Source organism: Aegilops tauschii, chromosome 3 (genome assembly GCF_002575655.3).
Source record: "Aegilops tauschii subsp. strangulata cultivar AL8/78 chromosome 3, Aet v6.0, whole genome shotgun sequence".
Classification (NCBI taxonomy): Eukaryota; Viridiplantae; Streptophyta; class Magnoliopsida; order Poales; family Poaceae; genus Aegilops; species Aegilops tauschii.
In genome coordinates, this window is record NC_053037.3 from 203,868,432 (window position 1) to 203,893,332 (window position 24,901).

Below are 24,901 nucleotides of genomic sequence, written 5' to 3' on the forward strand. Positions count from 1 at the left end.
GCTCGTGTATGCCTCCTTGGCCGCATACACGACGTGAGCTTTGTCGAGTTTCTCCATCCAGGCCGAGTGCGAAGCACGCTTGTCCTTTTTGCACGAATCCTTCATGTCTCTGTAGTAGGGGTCGATGATGGCCTCGGCGAGGTGAACCAGTGAGTCCTTCTCATGCTCCTTGCTGCCCCAGATCTTGTATTGGCCCTGGATGTTGACAAGATTCTGGCAGGCGATGCCCGAACTCTCGAGCGCCTTTACATCGTTGGTGATGTCCACCGTAGCGAACATGTAGTGGGGGCTGTTGACAAACCTGGCGAAACGCTCGCAAGGCCTTGTGGCCAGGTAGTAGTGGTAGACGAGGACGTGGTGGCGCACGCACATCTGGGCGACGACGACCTTGGGACGAGACCCGGCACGAGCGCGGGTGTACTCGAGGTCGAACCCGACCACCTTGTACTTCTCCTTGGCAAGCAACAGCTCCATGATGTGGATGGAGTGCTCCGCCCAGACCGGGTCGTTGGTGTACACCACCGAGAGGTCCATGAACCTTCTGTGGGTGTCCACCACGGCACGCATGGTGAACTACTGCTCGTCGTCGGCAGCCACTCGGAGCGCCATTGGAGCTGCGCAGGATACCCTCTAAGATTTTCTCGTGGTGGGTGTGCTTCTTGCAATGGTGGAGCGCGATCGAAAGGTTGAAGAGACACAAGGGTAGGTTAAATGGCCGCTGTAATAATAAATGGGGGCCGGCCGGCCTGTAATCGTCACGTCTTGTCACGGCGTTCATAGCGGAGGATTCCAGAATCTAGTGCACGCTTGACAACACGGCACCCTAGGCGTGGACACTTGAGTGCGATAATTAATTCTGCGCTCTACAATGCACACGGTGGAAGAAACCAGCTGTGTGCAATAATGTCGAAGATCACAGTCGAGTTAGCTATACAGATCGTGTGTTGTGAGGTCGACAAGGCAAACTGATTCGAGAATGGTTAATAAAATCTAAGACCATTGCATATTAAGGTCAAAGTAGTGCTAGCAATATACGAGTCTCATACGATGCCATTTCAACATTGTACCACAAAAGCTCGAAATGTTACAAGGTTCAAATTCCAGAGTTATATGGCTCAAATTCAAAGATTACAACGTTCAAACTGATATTAGAAATGAAATTCAGCTCATCAGCTGCAAACGCTCGCGCTGATGCGCTGAACATGGATATCAGAGAGGTTCAAACTAATATCACCGCTTCTAAGTCCGGCTTCGAAACCTCACAATTTTTGCAAAGGGGTCAGCCACTGAGAAGTCATGTATGGGGTTGACCCGATGACTTCCGATTACTCTGTCATCTAAAGTTCCAAAATGAAATTCAGCATTTTTGGACCTACTCCATTCTGCCACAGGCGCCGACGCTGATCAACAGACCATACATTTTTGCGAACTAAATGTAGGGCAAACCTCATTTCCTTCAGCACCCTTGCTCTGAGAACAAAGAACCTGGCGAATATAATCTCCAGTAAGGTCCCTCGGTAGGAGTTCAAAGTAATTTCTGAGAGATGCAGATCTAGGCATTCAACGTGATTGTTATATTGTATCACATTATCCACCACTGGGCCTAATCTTATCTCCGAAAGAAGAAAACGTGTTAGTGCCTACATGCAGTTTTGAACATTACTACAGGACTAGCTATTTGGTTTGCAGGATTTGTAAAATGCACTAACATGCCATCTTCGATCTGACATGATTAACATGGGCATTTGATTACATTCTAGAAAAATGTAGCCTTCTTCACAAGAGGTTGGAGTGGATGAAAAGTTCCCTAAGAAAACTAGTACGGATGAATCCAAAGGAGAAATGCTTATTGATTGTAACCATATGGATCAAGCAACCAATATGGGGGGGCATGTATGTACTGAAATCCTCCAAAAGAACCTTCAGAAATCGTAGTACATTGTCATTGTAAACTTGGAAAAAGGTGTCACAAATTGAACTCCCTTATGGTTAAAATTTAACAGGAAAGGAACATCACCTCGATATATAGCTTCTCCAGGCACGGAAAGCATCTCAGGAAACTGACAACTTGCTCCAGGTCGGGCCCGATAGATTCTAGTGCCAAGACCTTCACTGTGCGCAGTTTCGGGCTCAAGCCTGTCGGAATCATTTTTTGAATGACAGACGAACAAACATCTTCGAAATTAGAAATAATGTTAATTTGTAGAAGGAGAGGTAGAAGGCGGCTGTTGTACTTGAACGGGTGTGGATCCAATAACAAGTTCGAAGTATTTGTCAGACGAGTAGCCCATCACTGTCAATTTCGGCGCAGAAATGACATTGATTCTTGTTGGACCTTCTTGATCAACTACAAGTAATCTCTCAAGTGCAGGTGTGTCCTGGATGACCATACCGTGGTCCACCTTTTGTGATGTCTTCCTGCCGCACCAGCAACACACATAAATAGACCGGAGAGTCATGGAGGTGATGTGGAAGGTACTCAACCCATTGGTCACCCGAAGACGAAGGTACTCGAGTGCAGTACAGCCACGGAACAGGCGCTCCATGCCACCCTTTGAGAGGCAGATGGCGACGAGCTCGAGGTGCTTCAGTCGTGGTAGAATAAGAGCGGGCGCGTCATTAAGGGGCGGGAAATGGCAGTTCCTGAACTTGGCGATGCGCGGCGTGGGTGCGAGGCGGAGTGCGTACGTTGGCAGCGACCGCACATGCCCATCATCAAAAGTGAGCTCCTCGAGCTGATCTAGGGCGGGGGATCGGAACCAGTCATCAAGCTTGGCTCGGTCCTTGCCGTTGGAGCAGAACTTGCCCATTCTAAGGCCTTTGGTTGGGCCAAGGTGACTGCCGAGGATCTTGGAGAACGCATCCAAGCTTTTGCGATAGCCATGGCAGAGCTCATGGGTGTCGATGAGGTCGAAAGGGCTGGAGTTCCATAGGGGGCGCCACCGCCGGGAAAGGATGGTTGTCCGCGCCCCATATTTGATTGGGAGGAGGGAGATGATGACTCTCAACATATCATCGGGGAGGCTGCTGATTAAGTCTAGGCCTGCTGGAGTCGCTTGCAGTTCTAGCTCGCCCCGCCTCCGCTTGTTGCAGCCCCGTTCTCCACCTTCGGAGTCTCCTTGTCAGCGGCGCTTTCTGATAGAAATGGGAGTACAGGGAATATTTAGTTAAAACAGGGCAATAGAAAAGTGTGTTGGTAACTAGAAGTTATTAGGTAGGAATATAGTAAGATAAGGGAATAACAATTGGTTGCTTAAATACTACACAATTCATTTGACATTGATGGGTAAGTTAACATATGCAGATAGTTGAAAAGAAAACTTACTTCGAACAAAGTCTGGATGGATGATTTTGTTGGGGAAGTTAGCATATATCTCATGACCAGGCCCTTCTATGTGCAGTGCAATTTTAGTGCCAGCTTTCAGTACATAAAACTTTGCAATTTCATTCCAAAAGCCAGTGCCAAAATAGGAGTCACCACGTTCATCAAGTCTTACAGTAGCAACGATTGTAAATCCATGGTTTGTGCGCAGTATGACATTCATGGAGCCTTCATGTATGTAAAGGGAAAAATTGTGCACTACATAATCTGTTGCATAACGAGGGATGTCCTGCAGAAAATGGTAGGGTTGTTAAAGAAAATATGGTAACATGCGAATATGGGCCCAAATTGAAAGAACTGCACAGCGGTTCAAATCGAAGGACAAAAGTCTATAATTAAACAGATAGGGTAAACATGATGTCATGGAAATATGATAGTAATCGAAAGAACAATACATCATTAATTTGCTTAATATAGAAAGAAGAGGGGGGAAATCCCCTTTGACGTATATGATGCATGTGGCACCTTTTATCCAAATGTAGCAATATTTAGAATATGTTCAGGAAAGTAGGCCATGCCAACCGATTTAGGGTGAGATTGAACATACCGCGCGTGTCCTCAAGTTATCTGGTACGATGAGATGGAATCTCTGGCGGCGGTCGCCAAGTCCTGAAGTATCGGCGCACTGTACATTCTATGAATGAAAGAAAACCCTCAAATCAGCTCGAATAAAAATGAATTCACGGCGATTTCCGCCGGGTGATTAAAGGAGGCAGATGAACTGGGATAAGAGATGAGATAATATCTCGTTAAATTAGTTACCTTGTCGTCCATGAGAAAGAACCCTCAGTACAGCAGATTCCCAACCAAGCGGAGCTGGGACGACCGCGAGCCGCGTCGAGAAAGTCGATGGCAATAGGCGGCGGCAAGCGGAAGTGGCGAAATGCGGTGGGCTTTGCCGGCAGCCTGGCGGCGGCGGCAGGCGTCGATCTAAGTGTTTACCGCCGCGATAGGCGGTGCCATGGCATAGACACGGAGGAGCTTGTGCAGGTGTGAATGGGGAACGTACCGGAGGGGCCGAGGTGGGTGGCGGGCGGGGTGAGGGTTTTTGTGACGTGGGGATGGTGAGGGTTTTCTTTTTTCTTTTTTGAATTGGGTGGTGAGGGTTTTCTGTCCCACAAAGAATTTTGGAGGCGACAGTTTGCTAGAGTGAACCCTGTGTGATAGACGCAGCAGGAAAAATGATAGTCATTACACACGGTTCCAATTTTGGGAACCGTGTGTGATTGACGTACTACCTCCGTCCTGGTTTATTGGTCCCTCGTTGTAATTTTTACCAAAATTTGGCAAAATATTAACATACTCAGACATAGATAATAAGTGTACACGTACATAAGCATAGTTCAACCATAAGTAAATAGTTCAACCGTCATTAACCATACTCAAGCGTACATAGTTCGATCCATCCCACATCTCATCCCACATGCGGCCGGCACGATCCTGAAGCTTCTCCAGGTACTCGGCGTACGCGCCGTGCGCCACCCTGCGAGAATACTTCTGCTTGAAGGAGCCAACGGCCCGTCCTCTTGCATGCGCAAGAACACTTAGATACGCGTCATTAATCTTGTGGTTGCAAAATGGGCATACATAGCCGTCGTTCCAGGTTAGCTCCCTCAGGATTCGCCTCTTGTACCTCCTCTGGGCATCTTCATCCTCGCTGTCCACATCGTCAGACAACACCTATACATATAGTAAAACAAATTTGGCATCAAATCACTGATTACATGCCGTGAAGTAGGATTAGGAATTTATGGCTATTTATTTATACATATTCAGATATTATGGTTTGATTTTTAAGCACAGTCGTCTATGTACAGAGCAATCTTGAAGAAAATAATGGCACAAACATACGTAGGTCATTCAAAATCAATTGTCAAGTCCTGGCTAGGAATTATTAGCACAAACACTAACCCTAGTCGGATTACTAGCATAAATCATTAGCACAGATGAAACAACTAATCACTTATCACCTGTACCATTCAAACAATCAATACACTACACGGATCTAACAAAACTTACTTAGATTTCATGGATTGGGAGAACATAACCACATGATTTCTATTCCAAAAAGGGGGAGGCAGGAGTAACCAGAGAAACCCTATGATCTATTTGACACATAAATGGGTATAGATGACTAACCAGCTGTCCGTCTTCGTCGGAGTCATCGCCGGAGTGGTCGTCGGAGTCGGTGTGGAACTCTGCCTCCGGCTATGGAAGCTCGACGCCGTCGACGATGTCAGGGTGCGGCGATAACTCGCCGGCGGTGACGGCAACCTCTGTCTCCATCTCCACGCCGTGCTCCGGTGCTTTAGCAGCCCCGGCGTCGCCACTCCCTCCGATGGGGCGCTTGGGTGGCATCCGCATACACTGATGGCTTTGAGAACTGAGAGCGGCGTCAAGGTTGCAAGCGGGGAGAGAGGATCGTAGTGGGAGTTGTGGGAGAGAGGCGGGCGATGGTCAAACCGATGGCTCGCCTCCCGGTGAGCCTGCGCACCGGACTGCTGGCATGCCTACCAAAGTTTCACACAGCTACTCGCACACCTCCCGATGACACTGCGCAGCGAGCATGCCTCCGTCAATTCACACATCTGCACGCACGCCTCCCCGTCTGCCTGCGCGGCGGACTGCTCGCATGCGTCCTGTCAACTCACGCCTGCTCGCACGCCACACGGGTCGCGCGGCGGCACATATATTGTTTTTCTATTTTGATGATTAATGCTGTCGCTTTATTGCTTAACCGAAGCATGACACGTATCCATTGTTGGTCTAACGCTCACGGTTTGAATAAATAATCCGTTTGGGATATTGGTTCCCGGTTATTAATAATCTCCCGTTTGTAATTAGATAAAGATTACATCAAAACTGGTCTCAAATTTGACCAAAAAAAATACAATGCCACTTTGTATTGGTGTCCATATGACAACACGATAAGTTTCATGAACTTCAAATAAGTTTTGGATGTACTAGAATTTAAAACTCAAGATTCTCAATTTTTGAAATTTGTTGCACGGGGAGTAAACATGCACCCAGTGAGACACATGTGTTTTTGCAATCCATTTAGGTGCACTGTCACGTGTGCATGTAGCTCAAATTTGATTTTTGCACATTATACCCATAGAAAGTCAATCAATGTACTAAAACATCTTAATGATCTCTATGAATTTTTTGAAATTAAAACGTCCCTCCTTTGGTAACATGTATGTTTACCGCGAGATAATTAATTTAACATGCATTGTAGTTGCGGTGGATTCGCGGTGTGTGTGGGTGTGTGCGTCTAGGGGTGGCGGGTGGCTCGCGGTACACTACGAGTTGTGAGCCACCATGTGGGTTGGCCGTTTTGTTAGGCAGGCTGGTGCCACATCAGTCGTGAAATTGTTATTTAAAACATTACACAACCCTTTCATACATAAATGTTTTGGCCACATGCAGTCGATGGTTGTCCTACACGACACTCGATACTCGCGTGTGACGCTTTCTGTGGGCCCATGAGGTCGTCGTCCATCACTTTGACGAACAGCCGGCAGTGAGGTTAATTTGACCAACAAGGTATAATCTTTTTTGTTTGTGTTATGGTGGTATATAGTACGCGTCGAAGAGGTGGGAGGGGACTAGCATATATACTATACGTATGCGTCCGTGAACAAGTACACCTCACTTAGTGTCGGGACTTTTTGGTTACCGAGGCACGTGCCACATCAAAATTGTGAAATTGGTCATTCAAACATCACACAACACCTTTTTGGACCACATACATATATATCCTAGTTAGGACACTCACGTGTGGCGCTTCCATCTGTGGGCCCACGAGGCCATCGTCGATGCATGCATGCATGCATCACCTTGACCTACCTCGGGAGAGGTTAATTAATTTCACCATCGATGAGGATTATTTTGGGTTGTACATATATTACGGCAGGAGCATATAGTATGCGGTGAAGAGGGGGGAAGGGGACCATCATATGTAGTATGCTTGATATGAACCTCGCTCTCTGTGGGTGCATGGTTTACGGTTTTTGAGGCATGTGGCACATCAAAGTTGTGCATTTTGTGTATTCAACATATATATGTTTGGCCCACATGCAAAGCTGTGGTGGTTGTCCTCTCGCACCCACTTAAGCGGTTATTAGCGATATCGATGCTTTCCATCTGTTGGCCCGCTTGGTCCATCACTTCTTTTTGCCTAACAACAAGAGAGGTTAATTTGATTTAGGAGGGGATTAATATTTTTGCTCTGGACTGACATGCATGATACACTTTGAGCACACACATATGCATGTGTACGCATGAATCCCTCCCATCGAGTCGAAGTGGCTAGTACAATGACACCATCATGAATCGATCTCGCTCTGTGTGAGGAGCTAGTGTACGATTTTTGACACACGCGCTAGATCAATGTTGTGTATTCAAACATGCATGCATGCATCACCTCCATACATATGCATGTAGTGGTTGCCTTCGAACGATACACTCCCTCGCGTGGTTATCGGCGACAAGCCTATATATTCGTGGGCCCGCGTGGACATCCATGATCACCTTGACCAACAACAAGATAGGTTACCATGGCGGATTCTTCATTTGGTTAGTGTTATCGTAGTATAGGTCATGGTGAGATTCAGACCTAATTAAGTTTGAGCGCATATACTATGCACGCATGCATGCATATATGAATCCCCGTCGTTGGCTTGAAGTGTGGTGTAACATACATATGCATCATCAACCTAACCCTCACTCAGTGTGGGGATTTCTAGTTTGAAATCACGGTGCCACATCAAAGTTGTTCATTGTTACTCAAAAACACACCTCTCCATACATATGTTTGGGCCACACACATGCAGTGGTTGTCTTCGGGGACTAGCTACTTGCGGGATTATTGGCGAGCTAGCCCATCTCCGGGGTCGCATGGACGGACATCACTTTGACCAACAATAAGAGAGAGGTTGTACGACCAAGGTGGATTATTCTTGGTCCGTTTTACGATCCATCTTGGTGAGATATATGCCTCTCTGGCCCGCCGACTGAAAGTGTGTGGGGGGGGGGGTTGCTACATCGCACTTTGCTAGGTGAACCTCGGTTGGGGGGGCATGCATTCATAGATTAATTAGGATTCCCTTCGTGGCGACACGAGGGGGTGGGGGGCTGCTAGCTACTTCGCACTTTGCTAGGTGAACCTCGGTTGGGGGTGAGGGGGCATGCTCATAGCTTAGGATTCTCTTCGTGCCGACACGAGGGGGGGGGGGCTGCTAGCTACTTCGCACTTTGCTAGGTGAACCTCGGTTGGGGGGGCATGTGCATTCATAGCTTAGGATTCCCTTCGTGCCGACACGAGGGAGGGGTGGCTGCTAGCTACTTCACACTTTGCTACAGTGAACCTCATTTGGGGGGGGCATGCATTCATATATAGCTTAGATTCCCTTCGTGCCGACACGAGGGAGGAGGGGGGCTGCTAGCTACTTCGCACTTTGCTAGGTGAATCTCGGTTGAGGGGGAGGGGGCATGCATTCATATATAGCTTAGGATTCCCTTCGTGCCGACACGAGGGAGGAGGAGGGCTGCTAGCTACTTCGCACTTTGCTAGGTGAACCTCGGTTGAGGGGGAGGGGGCATGCATTCATAGCTTAGGATTCCCTTTGTGCCAACACGAGAGGGTGGGAGCAAGCAATACCATGCGCTTTGCGAGAGAGGTGCCACATCGAAGTTGCATTTGGCATTACGAAAATCAAACCACCCTTTTGATACATAAATTTGGTCCACATGCAAGTGTGTTCGTGTTCTGACCCTCTCCCACGTCATTTTTCGCCAAATTTATGAACATTAGAAAAGTCGGATGACGCAACAGACACGATTCACTCAAACTAACCGTGTGCCATGCCAGTGCACCTCTCACGCACACATCCGCACAGTACATTGGGCTCCACGAGGCTCCCTCTCAAAAATATCTGCCCGCTTCGAGGGTTTTTCTGTTTCATAACACACGGTTGTTATCTCCGGACCGTGTGTGATGTTTCTTGTTCCCAATCCTGCCTGCATCAAAAATATCTGCCCGCCTCGAGGGTTTTTCTTTTTCATAACACACGATTGTTATCTCCGGACCGTGTGCGATGCACTATCATCAAAATTTTCAATAGCCCGACATTTCACTCCCGCGTAGTAAATTTTTCAGTACCCGCGTCATTTCCTCAAACACCCCGCGCCCCCCCTCCACACACACACACACCAAAACCCCCTCGGGCGTGCACGCACACACACACACACACACACACACTCCCTTGCTCGAAACCCTAGCAAAGTCCCCCCCGCCGCCGCCGCAAGGCCTCCATTGTCAACATCTACCGGTTTGCCCGTGCAGCTTACCCACCGATCTCCATACCCAGGCCGCCCTGAGTTTCTTAGATGACGCCTGCCAAACACCCCCTTTCCCACAGATCCCCATCCCCATCCCCCACTCCAGAGCGTCGCAGCCTAAGCCCGGCTACGCTTCCCGTGGAGCTCGAGGAGCGACTGGCCCAAAAGAGGTGTATAGCTGTCTCTTCGCCCGACGTCACTGAGGAAGCTGACAACCAGTACTGGCGGCAGGCACTCAAGCTGCGGGCTAGAGTATGCGAGCATGTCTCGTCCGCCGGCTACGACATCGAGGTCATCGACAGCGACGCCCTGAGGCGGGCTGTGTCACAGGTTAAGTGGCCCACCCCCAACCCCTCGGGTTCAACCGCCGTCGATCTCATCCATGGCCCCGCCGCTGATCTCCTCTGGCTCGCTGTCAACAATTTGCCATTCTACATCGCCATCGAGCCCCTTTTGTCATTTCTGAAGGACACGTTCTGTGACCTTGGCTTGGGATCCACAGCTTCCAAGTCAGACCTCATCGACGGCGACCATGAGGAGGGCACCCTCTCCGGCTCTTCCAAGGGGAAAGCGCCCGTCTGCGACATCAGGGAGGGCACCCTACAGCCGTGCTCTTCCAAGGGGAAGGAGCCCATCTGCGACAACATGGAGCACATCCAGGGTCCGTGCTCTTCCCTCGGGAATGAGCCCATCTGTGACAAGTGAGGAAACCCATGATTTGTTTATTTCAGTTGTTCACAATGTGATGCTCTATATGTGCAATTATTTACTGTGCAGTACATTTCATCAATCCAGTTTTAAACATACCGATAGGAAATCATATATTTGCTTGCTGTTAAGCCTGTTATAGCTAGCATATGCCTCTTTTAAAGTTTTTGATTGTTCGGTTGTTTGTAGTTAGCATATGTTTAGTTTCAAATGCTATCTTTGGTTGTTCGTAGTATGCCTTGTTTATTCCAATTATTCACAACGTGATGTTCTATATGTGCAAGTATGAACCGTGCAGTTCAATTTCATCAGTACCAGTTTCAACAATACCACTATGAATGACTACATTTGGTTGCTGCATCTTGTAGTTAACACGCCTTTCCATTTTTATTTAACCATAACCATTGTACTTAGACCGGCACAATACCAGTTTGAATGACCATGTTTGCTTGTTGTTAAATGTTAGGCCTGTTGCAGTTAGCACACCTTTCCACTTGTTTTACTTTAATAGCGTGCTTAAACCTACACACTGAAGCTATCTTTTGAAGATTTTTGTCTGCCATGTGTAATTTTGGTTGATGTTTAGCCTGTTGTGCTTAACATGCTTCTTGATGTACCTACACAGGACAATTTTGGGAACGACTGCTATTTCCATCGAGGTTAGTTTCATCCCATGGCTTATATCTGCTCACTGTTCAGGATATCCGTAGCTGGTACCATATAGGCCGGCGGCTGATAAGGGACTAATCGGTGAATCGGACTCTTAACTGAATATATCTGCAACCCATTTTTCCTTAGGTTAACTAGGGCCATATGTAATATATCTGAGGCTACCTAGCAACATGCACTGTACTTAATGTCTAAATATGCAATCCTAGGCTACATAGCAATAAGGAAGAGTGTTACGTTAATGTTCTAATGATGTCTAGATATATGTAGAAGAGCAGCAGCAGCAACAGCAACAACACAGCCCTGTTTGGATACTCAACTTAGCTAGATGTTAGAGTTAGTTTCTAGCTCATTACTAACCCTGAACTAACTCCATCCAAAGAGTTATTTGGATGGCAGGGTTAGATTGACAATAAATGCACTAGGAGAACTAGCTCCAATTAGCACCTCTTGGGTTGGATACTAGTTTTTTTGGGTGGGTTATAGATGCAACTAGCTCAAACTAGCCCTCATGTTTAGATATACTTTAGGGCTATTTGAGCCCGAACTAGCTCAAACTAACTGTAACCCGTGGATACAGCAGTAGATAATTTTAAGGAACGAACTAAACTCCTTCCGGCCCATAATATAAGATGTTAATTCATCTAATATGTGAGTATATTGGATGTTATAAGATACTCCCTCCGTTCCTAAATATTTGTCTTTTTAGAGATTTTAAATGGACTACCACATACGGATGTATATAGACATATTATAAATGAGTGTTGTACTACATCATTGTGCCATTGCTGTTTAGCTTCTAATATTAACTTGGTGCTTTTAGATACATATGTCATTGGTAAAGATCTGAGTTTCGACCCTTTTTGTGTATGGGGCAATGAGATAGCGATGAACCAGCATCAAGTGAGGAAGCTGATAAAGATTGTTAGTAAAATGGGTCCAAAGATGGCAATTAAACTATTTGTTTACACTTTATCCAAGACAACAGCGAACTGCAGGATGGTAAGTAGGAACTCTGCAACCTTCTTTTTACTACCCATAATGAGTTGTGTTAGATGACAATGTCTGAAATCTTATTCCTTTTGCAGTGGTTGCCAAAGCAGTTTACTCAAGATTACCTCTCAAACTACATGATTGGTGGGCATGCAAAGGTTAAAGTATTTCTACCAGAACACGATGATTATCTAGATGTTTTCATGAAGACCGTGAAGGATGGGCGGTCGGCCATCACAAGGGGTTGGACTAGAGTCGTGCGTGCCTTCTGCATGGAGAAGGGCACAATATGGGCATTCCGCTTCACCTTGTTCAGCAACCAGAATATATTTCGCCTCTTTCTTTACCGTCTTTATTAGTACAAGTATACAACTGTGGTTCATCATTCTTTATTTGGTTCTTATGTAATTCTTGAACATATGTACATATGAATCGAATAATGCATTGGTTGGTCGAACCTGATGGATATGAATAAAGTTGTAGCATACATTCAAATAAATATTATGAAGGTGAAGGGAAACCTTGGAAAATGATCATCGATCATAAATACATGCCTGGTAGAATTAATATCTTTGCCCCCAACCTGTCACCCCAGGCTTCCAGATTCTGGAAGGGCACTAAATCTACTATCCAAACACTGAAGTTTGGATACAGATGGAAAATTGGATCAGGTACCAAAGTCAGATTCTGGGAGGACACCTGATTTAATACCTCCCCTCTGTCTGTGCAGTTATGGCCGATTTACTCCATTTGTAATGAGCAGACTAAGAGTGTTTGTGAGGTTTGGGATGTGAATCAACTCAAATTAACTTTTAGAAGAAACTTTGATGACATTCTCATGGAGCAATGGCACCAGCTGGTGGAGATTGCTGGAAGTGTGACCCTTACTGATGATACAGATGCTTTAATCTGGCAGCTAGATAACAAAGGAGTTTACTCCACTAGCTCGCTTTATCATGTTATCAACTTTAGGGGGGTGCAACCAGTCTATATCCCAGCCGTTTGGAAGCTTAGGACTCCCCCCAAGATTCATGTCTTTCTCTGGCTCTTTGCTAACAACAAACTGATGACTAGGGATAATCTTAGGAAGAGACAGATTATCAAACCTCTTGACCGCGTTTACTGCGCTGAGGCTGAAACAAACGCACACTTGTTCTTTGAATGTGTAGTAGCTAAACAGGTCTGGCCTATTGTCTTTGCCTTCTTCGAGACAAATGTGGGGCTTGATTATGAATCGATTGCTAAATTCTGGGTAGCTAATGGCAAGCACTCTGCACTTAATACAGTTAATGCAGCTGTGCTTTGGTGTCTTTGGAAATATAGGAACTCTTTTATTTTCAATAACACATTGTGGACCTCGATTAAACAGGTGCTGAGGCTGATCCTCAAGACAATCAAAAACTGGACAACCCTGTCCTCAGGCAAGGATGCAGAGAGGCTGGAGGCCTTCTCAAGGCATCTTGCGAGCTTCTTACGCCGCCCCCTGTTGATCAGTGGCTGATGAAGGAGTTGCCGCTGGGAGCCCCTCTGGTGGATCCATGGGACAAGCTGAAGATTTCTGACAACAACAGCAGCTTTGCTTCGCCCTCCAAGAAGCGAGAAACAGGCGCAATCACCTTCTCCAGCCCAATTTCGACCCTGACGGCAACTTGGTCCCCCCAAGCGTTGGCAGCCCCTCCATTGAAGACTCGCAAAGCCACCCAGGAGTTGCGCTGCGCCTAGTGACTTTCTATTTTAGCTCCCTTTGAGCGCGATTTGGGCGTTCGCCTAAGCTGTAGTGCTTTTACTGTTCCCTAGCTCTATACTCTTTTATATTACTTTCTCCTTACATTCCTGCTGAACTGCTCCTCTCAGTGAGCTGATTGTATGACGTGAGTTTGATTTCATTCGAGCAATGGAATCGGGGAGGAGCCTCCCTGTTCTTCTAAAAAGATTGTCGGTGGGGTGTGACTTTTTTGCTGGCATTGTCGAGTGCAGTTTTTGGATTTCTACTGAGTTGTACAGTGTTTTGAGATTTGTTTTTGTGTTATGCTATCTGCAGGAAAATTCCCAGGGATTTGATTGACGGAGGCATCACTATTTAACGTTGGATTATCCATTTTTGCAGAACTAGCAATGTTGTTTTTGTTTGGAATGGCCAGTTCTCAATTTCTATTTTGTTATCAACGATACTGTACTTCTTGTCAGGTTACATTATCTTACTTGGTTTCAGTCTATATGTAGCACAAAAATAGGTAACATGGTTGTTTTCATGCTCGATTTGGTTTGTAGGTTACACTAAGGAACATCATCATAAGGAAAAGGGCATTGCACTGCATTGTTTATAATTGGCCTGTTACTATTCGGTCTGCTGTACTACTTAATTGCTACACCATTTCAAGTTATGTAGTCTAAAATAACCCTTTCAAATGAACTTTTTTAATTGATATTCAGAGCATCAACATGGTGGACTAGATTATGAAATCAACTATGATCATGAGAACTTGAAGCTATTTGTTGACTAAATTGTCAATTGTTTTGCGTGAATTGAAACTGGCAGTGTGATGACATTACTGTAGATGCTTTGCTATATACATTTGCCTAATCCTCTCTCTCTCTCTAATATGTTCTCTTTTGTGAAGATCCTTTGCAGATCAATTGGTGAGGCAGAATGCTAAGCATCGTTTCACATTCAGGTAAGGCTCTTTGTTTGCAACCACTGCTGCGCCCACTACACATGGGGTTTGATCTAAATGTATCAGTATGTGCCAAATGGGGCCTCTCTTTTCCAAATAGCTTTCCAATATTGTACCCAAATGGGGCCTCTCTTTTCCAAATAGCTTTCCAAGATTGTACCCAAATGGGACCTCTCTTGGTACATAATTGAATATGGGATTGAACCCATGGTCACATCATATTGTGAGACATGTCTGAAACGTCTAAGCTGGGAAATCAGGTCGATTTATCTGACTACTGAAAATGAGCTTCAGAATAACTAGAGAACTTATCCACTTCCAGCCAAATATCAATTATGATAAATCCACCATGTACCATGAGCAATATGTTTTACAGTATATGATTTCATTTTCCTACTTTCCCAGTTATAAATTTATTGGCATCAAAGTAGAGCTTCAGGTTTATGGTTCACTATATAATTGCAAAGTAGTTTATGGCTCAATATATCACTGCAGGTTCCTTACACCGTCAAATTTCAATGTTTTTGTATTTTTGTTGATTGAAGCATGTTCTTCGACTATAAAATAGCAGAGGTTTATTTTCTTATCAATTCTAATCCCTTTTTGATGCATTGCAGGTTTGCTATCAAACTCTCAAAAAGGAAAAACAACTTTACTCTGTTTTTTGGAGAACTTTCCTGTAGAGTACCTCGACAGAGACAAATATGCGATCAAGGATATATTCGATGGATTTTCACGCAAAATTTGGAGGAAATTTTTGCAGGTTCGTTGCTTGCTTTATTGTTTTCTTACTTTTTGTTCCTACGTGCTAAAAATTAATTTAATTTTCAAAACAATTCGTGTTTGAAATAGACATTGTGCTGTTTGGTGTAACGGTCCATTTGTGTAACCATGTATGCAGAGAAATCCTTAATAATAGGAAAGGAGATGCAAGCCCGACTCCGGATGGGCCACACAAACAAGTCTAAATATTATACAAACATGTTTTTTTTTCAAACTCAGATTTCTCATGGTGATAACGATATTTTTAACTTTAAAAAATACTTCCTTAGTTGGTCTATGCATCTTATAGAAATATGATTTTTTTTTCAAACTCAGATTCCTCAGCATGATAAACATATTTTTAATATAGCATGACTTAACACATGGGGTTTCTATTATCAATATCAAATATGAAACTATTTTCATCGACAACATGGTTTTAGTGGGTCTTTGCGTCATTTGGCGCAACAGGTCAACTAGTATAAAAAAAAAGAGATGGGCTTTGTCCGACTCCTTATCCTCGTTCTTTCACCGACCTCGTTCCATCATCCACGGCCACAACTGCCTATCGCCGAGAGCACGCGGCGCCGTGCATGCCATACTGCACTAGACCACAAGTGAAGCTGAGGAGCTGAAGCCAGCAGCGAGCTCGCGGCGCGATGGTGACGGCACCTTCGTCCACCGCCACCTGCGCCACATCCCTCCACTTTCCCCACCCGTCTCCTCCCTGTAGTATCAGCAGTGGCGTCGGCCACGTCCAGTTTTTCCGCCGGCGCTGTCGCGGGCTGCAGAGGCGGGGAGGCGGCGAGGCAGCGCGCGCGGGGCTGGGGGGATTGCTGGGCGGCATGTTCGGCGGCGGCGGCGGCGACGACGGTGAGGCAGCGAAGAGGAGGTACAACGACACTGTCGCGCTCGTCAACAGGCTGGAGCCCGAGGTCTCCGCGCTCTCGGACGCTGACCTCCGCGCCCGCACCTCCGCTCTGCAAGAGCGCGCGCGCGCCGGGGAATCCCTCGGCTCCCTCCTCCCCGTACGTATTGGACAACATCCAGAATCACTTACAATCTCTTAAATACTCCAGATTTCTGTTCAGTTCCGATTCGAGGCAGAGGGAATGGATAGAGAGTTTGTAATTAAATTGCGCCCTGACAATGGTTAATCAAATAAAGCAACTACTACCTCTGTACCTTAATATTTGAACTGCAAAAACGTCTTATATCAAGATAGAGGTAGTATTAGTTAGTTTACACTGTCAACTTATGGTTACCACAACTCTAGTTGTAAATTCCCTGCAAAAAATTAAAAAAACTATAGTTATAAATTGTGACTTTGGTGATTGCTTTTTCAGTCCACTTATGTGGGCGCCAAGAACTAGGTTAGATTTAACATCTAAACATATCAAGCTGCGAAGGTAGTTCAGGAACGTTGTACAATAATTCCTCACTGAAGGCCGTGTCACCCAAAAAACAAGAAGACATTGCTTAGCTTGAAAGGCTTAGGCCCTTCCCAGTGCTCCACGGTGGACAGGTGCTAAGCATGCCACATAAGCAAAAAATTGACATGGCGCAACAATTAAGGAGGAGAGAGAGCACTTTGGTGACCCTAGAAAGAACCAATGCCAAACGCGTGAACCTAGGCAAACCACTTAAATGAAACAACTTGACCAATGGATGAAAGGCTTTAGGTGTTAATTCATTAAATAAAGTGTGCTTAGCAACAACAAGTTAAGCACCTATGCATTGGGGAGTCGAGTTGCTAAGGTACTTAATGCACTTAGCACCTCATCTAAGCACCTTGCATTGGAGGTCTTACCATTAGACATTGCTTAGCTTGGAAGTAACTACAATATAATATTACCAGTGTCATTCCTGTACATTGTCGTGAGTTAGTTTGGTATAAATGTTGATGGTACATATCTCTAAAATATAATATGGAATGCAATGTACAGGCACAACAAATGATGTGTTTAAATACAACTAGCCAATAATAGTGAAAAATTGTGTGAAGTACAATCTGAAGTTATGTGATGTGCTACACAGAAAAACATTAGTAAAATATCCTGTAGGCATATTTACAAATGTTTCTCAATAGTTGTAAAATGATTATTCAACATATGTGTAATACAGGTAAAAGTTAGAATCCAATGTTAAGTTGCATATTTGATTATTCATTTGTTCTGACATCATTGGTTATTTTAGTATTTTCTGCAACTCAAGACTTTGATCATGAAGTTCCATACAGTATTTTTCTTTGTCAAATCAGCTTGCAAGGCAGTATAGAATAAATAACATTTCTAAATATGAACACAAATATCATGGCTGCATAGTACTTTGTCCCATATTAATTGTCGCTCGAACGGATGAGACAGACGGAGTAGTTTAGAAGCTGGTAAACGTATGTTTATATGTATAGATGGATGGAAGCTTCTGGTTTTGATAGTGGGGACAGCATCCTAGAGTGATTTTGTAAATATCAGATTATGCCATAATTTGATATGCCATGACAAGGTCAAGGAAGTTGAACGTAAGGTGCAACAAACGGACATAGAAATAACCTAAACAGCAACAAGAACATAGAAATAACTTAGCAACAAATGAACATAGAAATAACCTAGAAAGTAGAGTCTGCAACTGGTAATATTCTTGTCGCACGAGCCCACAGAGGATATTTGGGATTGTGAGCAACCCGCCCTAGCCTCAACCTCTTCACTATCAGCACTGACGTTGTTTACAGCTCCACCAAAAGAAGAGTGGCTGCCTGCCCCATGCCACTGCTTGCAGATGCCATTCCCTAGCTAGTAAGGTAGCAAGCAAGGAAGCAACAATAGCAGTTCAGCAGCAACTCAATTACTCGACAGAAATATCTAGCATATGCAACAAGGCAACAACAGCAGCAGGTATACAACAACAGCATGTGAGGTAGCAGCAAGCCAGTAACGGCAGTGGCAGGTGGCAGCAAGTCAGCAGACAGCAAGCACTTGAACATTGAGGAGAACTGTCGGGAAAATTACCTTGCCTGCCACCGGGAGATTCAGCGGCGGGCAGCGGTGGCGCACTCGTGCATGGGATCGCGGGAGTCGGGACTGGATCAAGCTGCCCTGGTCGATTGAGGACTGGGACCTGTCTAGGGTTGGGCTTTCCTCGAAATAGGCTTTCGCCCCCCTTTATAAATAAAGGCACAAACGGCCGAACTGATACAAAGTGGTGAGGAAACCCTCAACAAAGCAGGCCAAAAGAAAAATACAACAGCATCCGAGCGAGACAAGTGCCCTTAACCCGAAGCCGCACAAGAAAACAGGAGACCGCCACACCTAACAAGACACCCAAAACTATTGAACAAGAGTGAAACCGCGTCGCCACGAGAAAACCACCGGACCCTGTAGCATGGAACACACCGAGCATCTCCGGAAGGGGCCGACTCACCGTAGAGTCCTCCCCCCTTGCTCCGGGCCGAGGAGCACCGCTCCTGCCAGGAGATCGCAAGGACCGAGAACGATAATCATAGGGACACGTCTAAAAGATAGGAGACCATCGGGACCACCCCACGCCATAGTATTGGGTGCCACATGTCAGGAAAAAGGCAAGCCCGAAGCCGCTGGCAAGCTGCAACCGAAATGGGCCGGGGTTCCGCAACGACGCCCCCAAGAGGGTGATGACACCACGCGCCACCGTCGTTGAGTCCGAAGGACGGACAACGGTTTTCACCCCGGAGCCCAGGCAACATGAGGAGACCCACAACAACGCCCCCTGGAGGGAAGTGACGCCCGTAGCCGTCATCGTCGCCAGCGCCGAAGCGCAGACCTTTCGCTCGGCCCTCACAAATGCCCTACACAGTACCAAGATTGCCGACCCAACCCGAGAGGGTTGGGCTTTACTAGGCTGCACTGATACTCGGGGATACACATATTGCCGCATATCCGGGGATCCCCGTATCTCTAGTGTTCTATACACTGATACGGCAGAGGCTTTTTAGGGAATAACATGTAACAAGGATAGATGTTATTTGATTTCATAACATACAAATAGTAGAACCTCATTTTAAAAATTGAAGAACTCGGGAACTATATAACTACTTTGCCACTTCATTATTAAAAATGTGATAACTCAAAAACATTTTCAATTTATGTTAAAATAAAAAGGTAAATAACTTCAAAATGTATACAATTTCAAAATGAACCGAATGTTTTTTTTAGCATTGTTGGACTGAAAAAGTTGTAATTGATAAAAATATAAGTTAATAACTGAACTGATAAGCTCACATTTGGAGATGTGGGAGAAGTTACTTTTATTTTAGGACTTACATATTAGCCACCAACTATTTTCCTCAGTAGCTACTAGCCTACTACAGTGTTTGTCTGAAAACTGCAAAGTACTTTGTTCTATGATATATTCAACATGCCGACATGTCAACTGCTGAAAAAGATATTTCAAGGTGGAAATATTTTGATGGTTTCTTGGCTATTGCAGGAAGCATTTGCTGTTGTGAGGGAGGCTTCCAATAGAGTTCTTGGTCTTCGCCCCTTTGATGTACAGTTGATTGGTGGGATGGTTCTGCATAAGGGGGAGATTGCAGAAATGAAGACTGGAGAGGGGAAGACACTCGTGGCTATCCTGCCAGCGTACTTAAATGCATTAAGTGGTAAAGGAGTCCATGTTGTCACAGTAAATGATTATCTTGCCAGACGTGACTGTGAGTGGGTTGGTCAAGTTCCCCGCTTTCTGGGACTGCAGGTTGGACTAATTCAACGTATGTGATCACTCCACGTTGTTCATTATTGTTGTTTGTGCCATCTCCAAAGTGCACACTTTGTTCAGTATCCACCTTAATACGCCAAACATAATTAAGGTACTAACGTACCAACTGAACTCCTGTGAATGAAATGAGTTGCTCGTGGAAGTACTGATATGTGTGAGAAAAGAGCAAAAGTACCCAATAATTGTACATGTCTGGTCCAGAAAACGCAATTGAGATCGATTTTTACTTGTCTGTTCCAGAAAACGCATGCCAAACAAGATGGATGTTTAGCTGATTGTAGTATTACTCTGAGTCCGTTAGCCTGTCACTGCTGCTATGCAACAGCCATGTGCCCATCAAGCACTTATTTTTGAATTTTCTCTTTTTCTGGCATCATTTATTGATTTTCTTTATTTGTTATTGATGCTTGTTGAACAGTTGGTCTTTGTTTTGGCAGAGAACATGACACCGGAGCAACGGAGGGAAAATTACTTGTGCGATATTACTTATGTCACAAATAGTGAGCTTGGATTTGATTATCTAAGAGATAACCTTGCGATGGTAGGCCTCTTCCTTTGTGGACAATGTTTATCAATGTTTGATCGCATGCTTGCCTTTTAAGTTTGGGTAAAATGCACCAGAGGTCCTTACAGTATTTCCTGTGTCAACTAGGCCGTATAACTACGAAAATGCACATTTGAGCACTAAAAGTGGATAAATGGTTCACCATTGGTCCTACCCAAGTCTAACCTACCCTCATGGCCCGTTATCAAATATGTTGTTGAAATGTATATGTGGATTGCCTAGCCCTTTTCATCAGTTCAGACTTTTGGTTGCGTTGTCTAGTGCATGAAGCTTAACATGGTATCAGAGCCTAAGGTCTTGAGTTCAAGTCTTGGCTTTCGCAATTTATCCAAAAAATGTCGTTCCCCCTCCGTGTCCACGTATGGGCCTCTTGAGCCATATCACATGTTGACTTCCCGCGTCCCATTTGAGGGGGTGTTGAAGTGTATATGTGGATTGCGTAGCCTTTCCATCAGTTCTCGGACTTTTGGTTGCATTGGCTAGTGCATGAAGCTTAACATGGTATCAGGGCCTAAGGACTTGAGTTCAAGTCCTGACTTCCACAATTTGTCCAAAAATTGTTGTAACGCCTTTTGTGTCCACGTATAGGTCTCTTGAGATACTCCGAGTCTATTCATGTGTTACTTCCCGCATCATACGTGAGAAGGGTGATGAAATGTATATGTGGATGGCCTAGCCCTTTCCATTAGTTTGGACTTTTGGTTGCCTTGGCTAGTGCATGAAGCTTAACATGCTAGTGTATATGTGGATTGCCTAGCCCTTTCCATCGGTTCAGATTTTTGGTTGCGTTGGCTAGTGCATGAAGCTTAACATGGTAACGGAGCCTAAGGTCTTGAGTTCAAGTCCTGGCTTTCGCGATTTATCCAAAAATTGTTGTTGCCCCCTCTGTGTCCAGGTATAGGCCTCTTGAGCCATACCTCTGAGTCTATTCACATGCCAACTTCCCGCGTCACACGTGAGAGGGGGTGTCTATACCATGTAACCCGTGAGTCATATGCCATGTAACCCGTGAGAAGCCTAGCCCTTTCCATCAGTTCAGATTTTTGGTTGCGTTCCCTAGTGCATGAAACTTAATATATGCCATGTAGGCATTTTGTTGTTGCAAAAATCTCCTTAATGAACTCAGTTCTAATTCTGTAATTCCCGACACCACCCGTTGCTCTCTAGTCGTTCCTAGTTCTATGACGGCGCTCTCATCGCTTGGTCTGCACACAATCGTCCCCATATTGCTCCAGTATGATTGTGTCACATGAACGCGGGCAAGGTCTGGCAAGCTCATCCCTGTGAACAGTTTAATACTGCGCTGCAGCATCGCTAGGAACCCGACCTGGTTTTGGAACGTGCTCCTGATGCGAAAGCAGGTAGAGTGGCACCAGTGCCATAACAATGGAAGTAGACGTAGGACCGCTCATACTCCTCGCCCGCCTCTGGCTTGCTCTTCCTGACAGGGGATGCGTCTTTGCAAGCAGCCGTCCCATGTGGTTGCTGGCGGCAAGCGCCACGTACACCGTCACACACACGTTACCCGGTACCTCTCAAGCAGCGACAGGTCGAGGAGCCCACTGATGTTCATGACACCATCTTCATGGTCTCATCCGGGACGCGTGGGGGTGGAATTCAATTGGCCTTCACTCTTGTGCGGCGGATGAAAGCGGAGGTACCGAGGTGGTGAGTTGGACAGCCAGGTACGACAGCTCTTGCCGTCGTCGTTGTCGGCAGCCAGGGCGACGTCCACCACGAGGCCGATCCCTGGCCTGGTCCTGCTTCGTAGGTCCTCAGCAAGCGTGGCGACTGAGCATGAGCGCCTTGGGATCGAGCAGCGACATTGGGCTCTGCTCTGACTCTCGTCCAGCGAGCGTGCATACCAGTTGTGAGCCCGATGAACAGCCGCTGCACACCGGACATCATGCCACCGCTGCAGGGCCTGACCTCTCCACCGCATGTGAAGCCCGGGCCATGGTCAAGTACTATCCTGCGCAGCATCACCGCCCATCAGAGCCTGCCAATCACCTGAAACGGGGGATAAAGAACACGAAAAAAGGTCACATCCATAACAAGTTCTCCTATCTCAACGTCCACGCGAGCATGTGCACCATCCACAAGAAGTAGGTGACTGTGACATAGCGCACAACATTAGCACGGGACCATGGAATTACAATAGACTATTGTGTGATTGTGCAAAATATTACCTACATTGCATTTCAACGCTCCACGCGGGCAGGTCAGACCTGAGTAGGACCTGCGATGAATCACCTATCCTTTTTGGGACTTAAATGTGCATTTTCATACTTATAGGACTGAGCTGACACACCCGGAATACTTTTAGGACCTCGGGTGCATTTTACTCTTAAGTTTTAAGGACCACTATTTCATTTCTTCCTGTTCTCTCAGGTTCACAGCTTCTGCACTTAACCGAATCTTTATTTGCAGACTGTAGATGAGCTTGTCTTGAGGAACTTTAATTACTGTGTGATAGATGAAGTTGATTCAATCCTTATTGATGAAGCACGGACACCTCTTATAATATCAGGCCTGGCTGAAAAGCCAAGTGACCGGTATTACAAAGCAGCAAAAATAGCTGAAGCTTTTGAACAAGACATTCATTATACTGTGAGCACAATCAATTCTTACTCTTTTGTTACTGCATATGTCTTATCCCTGTAGAATCTCAGAATGAATGTTCTGTTCTAGATAGATCATGCAACAGCCAACAGATCATTTTAACTGAACAATGTAAAATACAACAAGAACAACAACAAAAACAACAGCAGCCTTTTGTCCCAGGCAAGTTGGGGTATGCTAGATATGGAACCCAACAGAAACATACGGAAACCAAAAAAGCGAAATATAGAAAAAAGTAAACGAAGAATAAAAGAGTAAATTAAGGTTCCGGCACATGGATTGCTGATCTCCATGCAGTCCTATCATGAGCCAAATCTCCAGGTACATTCCAATCCTTCAAATACCTCTTTACCGCCTCCCACCATGTCAACTTTGGTTGCTCCTGCCCCTCTTAGTATTTTAGCTACCCTTTAGAATCCCACTATTAACTGGTGCTTCTGGAGGCCCTTGTAGGATATGTCCAAACCACCTTACTCACTGTTGGACACACTTCTCTTAATTTGGTGCCACCCTACCCTATCATGTATTACCTCATTCCTATTTTTTGTCCTTGTATGGCCACACACACCATAGCATGCACAATCTGTAATGCTCATTTGTCAGATGTGTTGTCTTTTAGTGTGCCAACGTTCTGCTTCATATAGCATCACAATTTTGATTGTCGTCCTAGAGAACTTACCTTTCAGCTTTTATGGGACCTTCTTGTCACAGAAATGGCAGATGCTTGCCACCACTTCATCCACCTTTTGATTTGATCCTGTGGCTAACATCTGTTAAGCAAGGTTTTCCCGCTCTTTCCTTAGAAGGACCACTGCACTTCCCCTTTGAGCTTCCACCATTTTGTTCTTGTGATTTTGGCACCTTTGTCCCGCATAACACAAGTGCGAAGTAGAAATTAGCCACCGCAAGCTTATGCTATGCCTCCAGTCCTCCACACACTTCCCAGGGTATCACCTTACAATCCAAATGGGTATGTATATCCGTTGTCCTAGTAAGGACATAATCAATCTGGCTAGAGTGCTGGGCACTAGGGATTTCATGTGCCATGGCAGGAAAACCGGGGAAGGTGGCGGAATGGCCTAGAGGTGGGTCGGGAGGCAGATCAAGGAAAAGATCTGCTACGGTGGGCTGAGCGGGGGATTGGGTTAGCAAATGGGAAGACATTTTCATCAAAAATTACATGTCGAGATATGTGGACACTATCCATGAAGAGATCTAGGCAACGATATCCTTTGTGATCGTTTGGGTATCCTCAGAAAACGCAAGCCGTGGAGCGCGGAGCTAATTTGTTAGGCATGGTGGCGGTGAGATTGGGTTAACACAGACACCCCAAAATGCTCAAGTGTTCATATGTGGGTGCTCGATGAAAAAGGGCTTCGTGCGGAGTGGTAAGGGCAGCTTGGGTTTTAGTTGAACGAATGTTAAGAACAT

The 24,901-nt window shown here is 45.5% G+C and overlaps 1 protein-coding gene across 8 annotated transcripts in view; it reads left to right on the forward strand.

Annotated features, from left to right (window-relative positions):
* The first annotated feature begins 16,049 nt into the window (after window positions 1-16,049).
* Window positions 16,050-24,901, forward strand: part of LOC109776457 (protein translocase subunit SECA1, chloroplastic) — a 39,946-nt gene continuing 31,094 nt past the window's right edge. For 7 of the 8 annotated variants that reach the window (XR_002236078.4, XR_012204723.1, XR_002236079.4 and 4 more), the window contains exons 1-4: window positions 16,050-16,559; window positions 19,996-20,275; window positions 20,721-20,824; window positions 23,279-23,458. Coding sequence is in view for 5 of the 8 variants with exons in the window: in XM_020335099.4 (XP_020190688.1) it covers window positions 16,191-16,559; window positions 19,996-20,275; window positions 20,721-20,824; window positions 23,279-23,458 (933 nt within the window). In the remaining 3 variants the exon portion in view is untranslated. The remainder of the gene's footprint in view (window positions 16,560-19,995; window positions 20,276-20,720; window positions 20,825-23,278; window positions 23,459-24,901) is intronic. The other variant, XM_073510278.1, reaches the window with a different exon arrangement.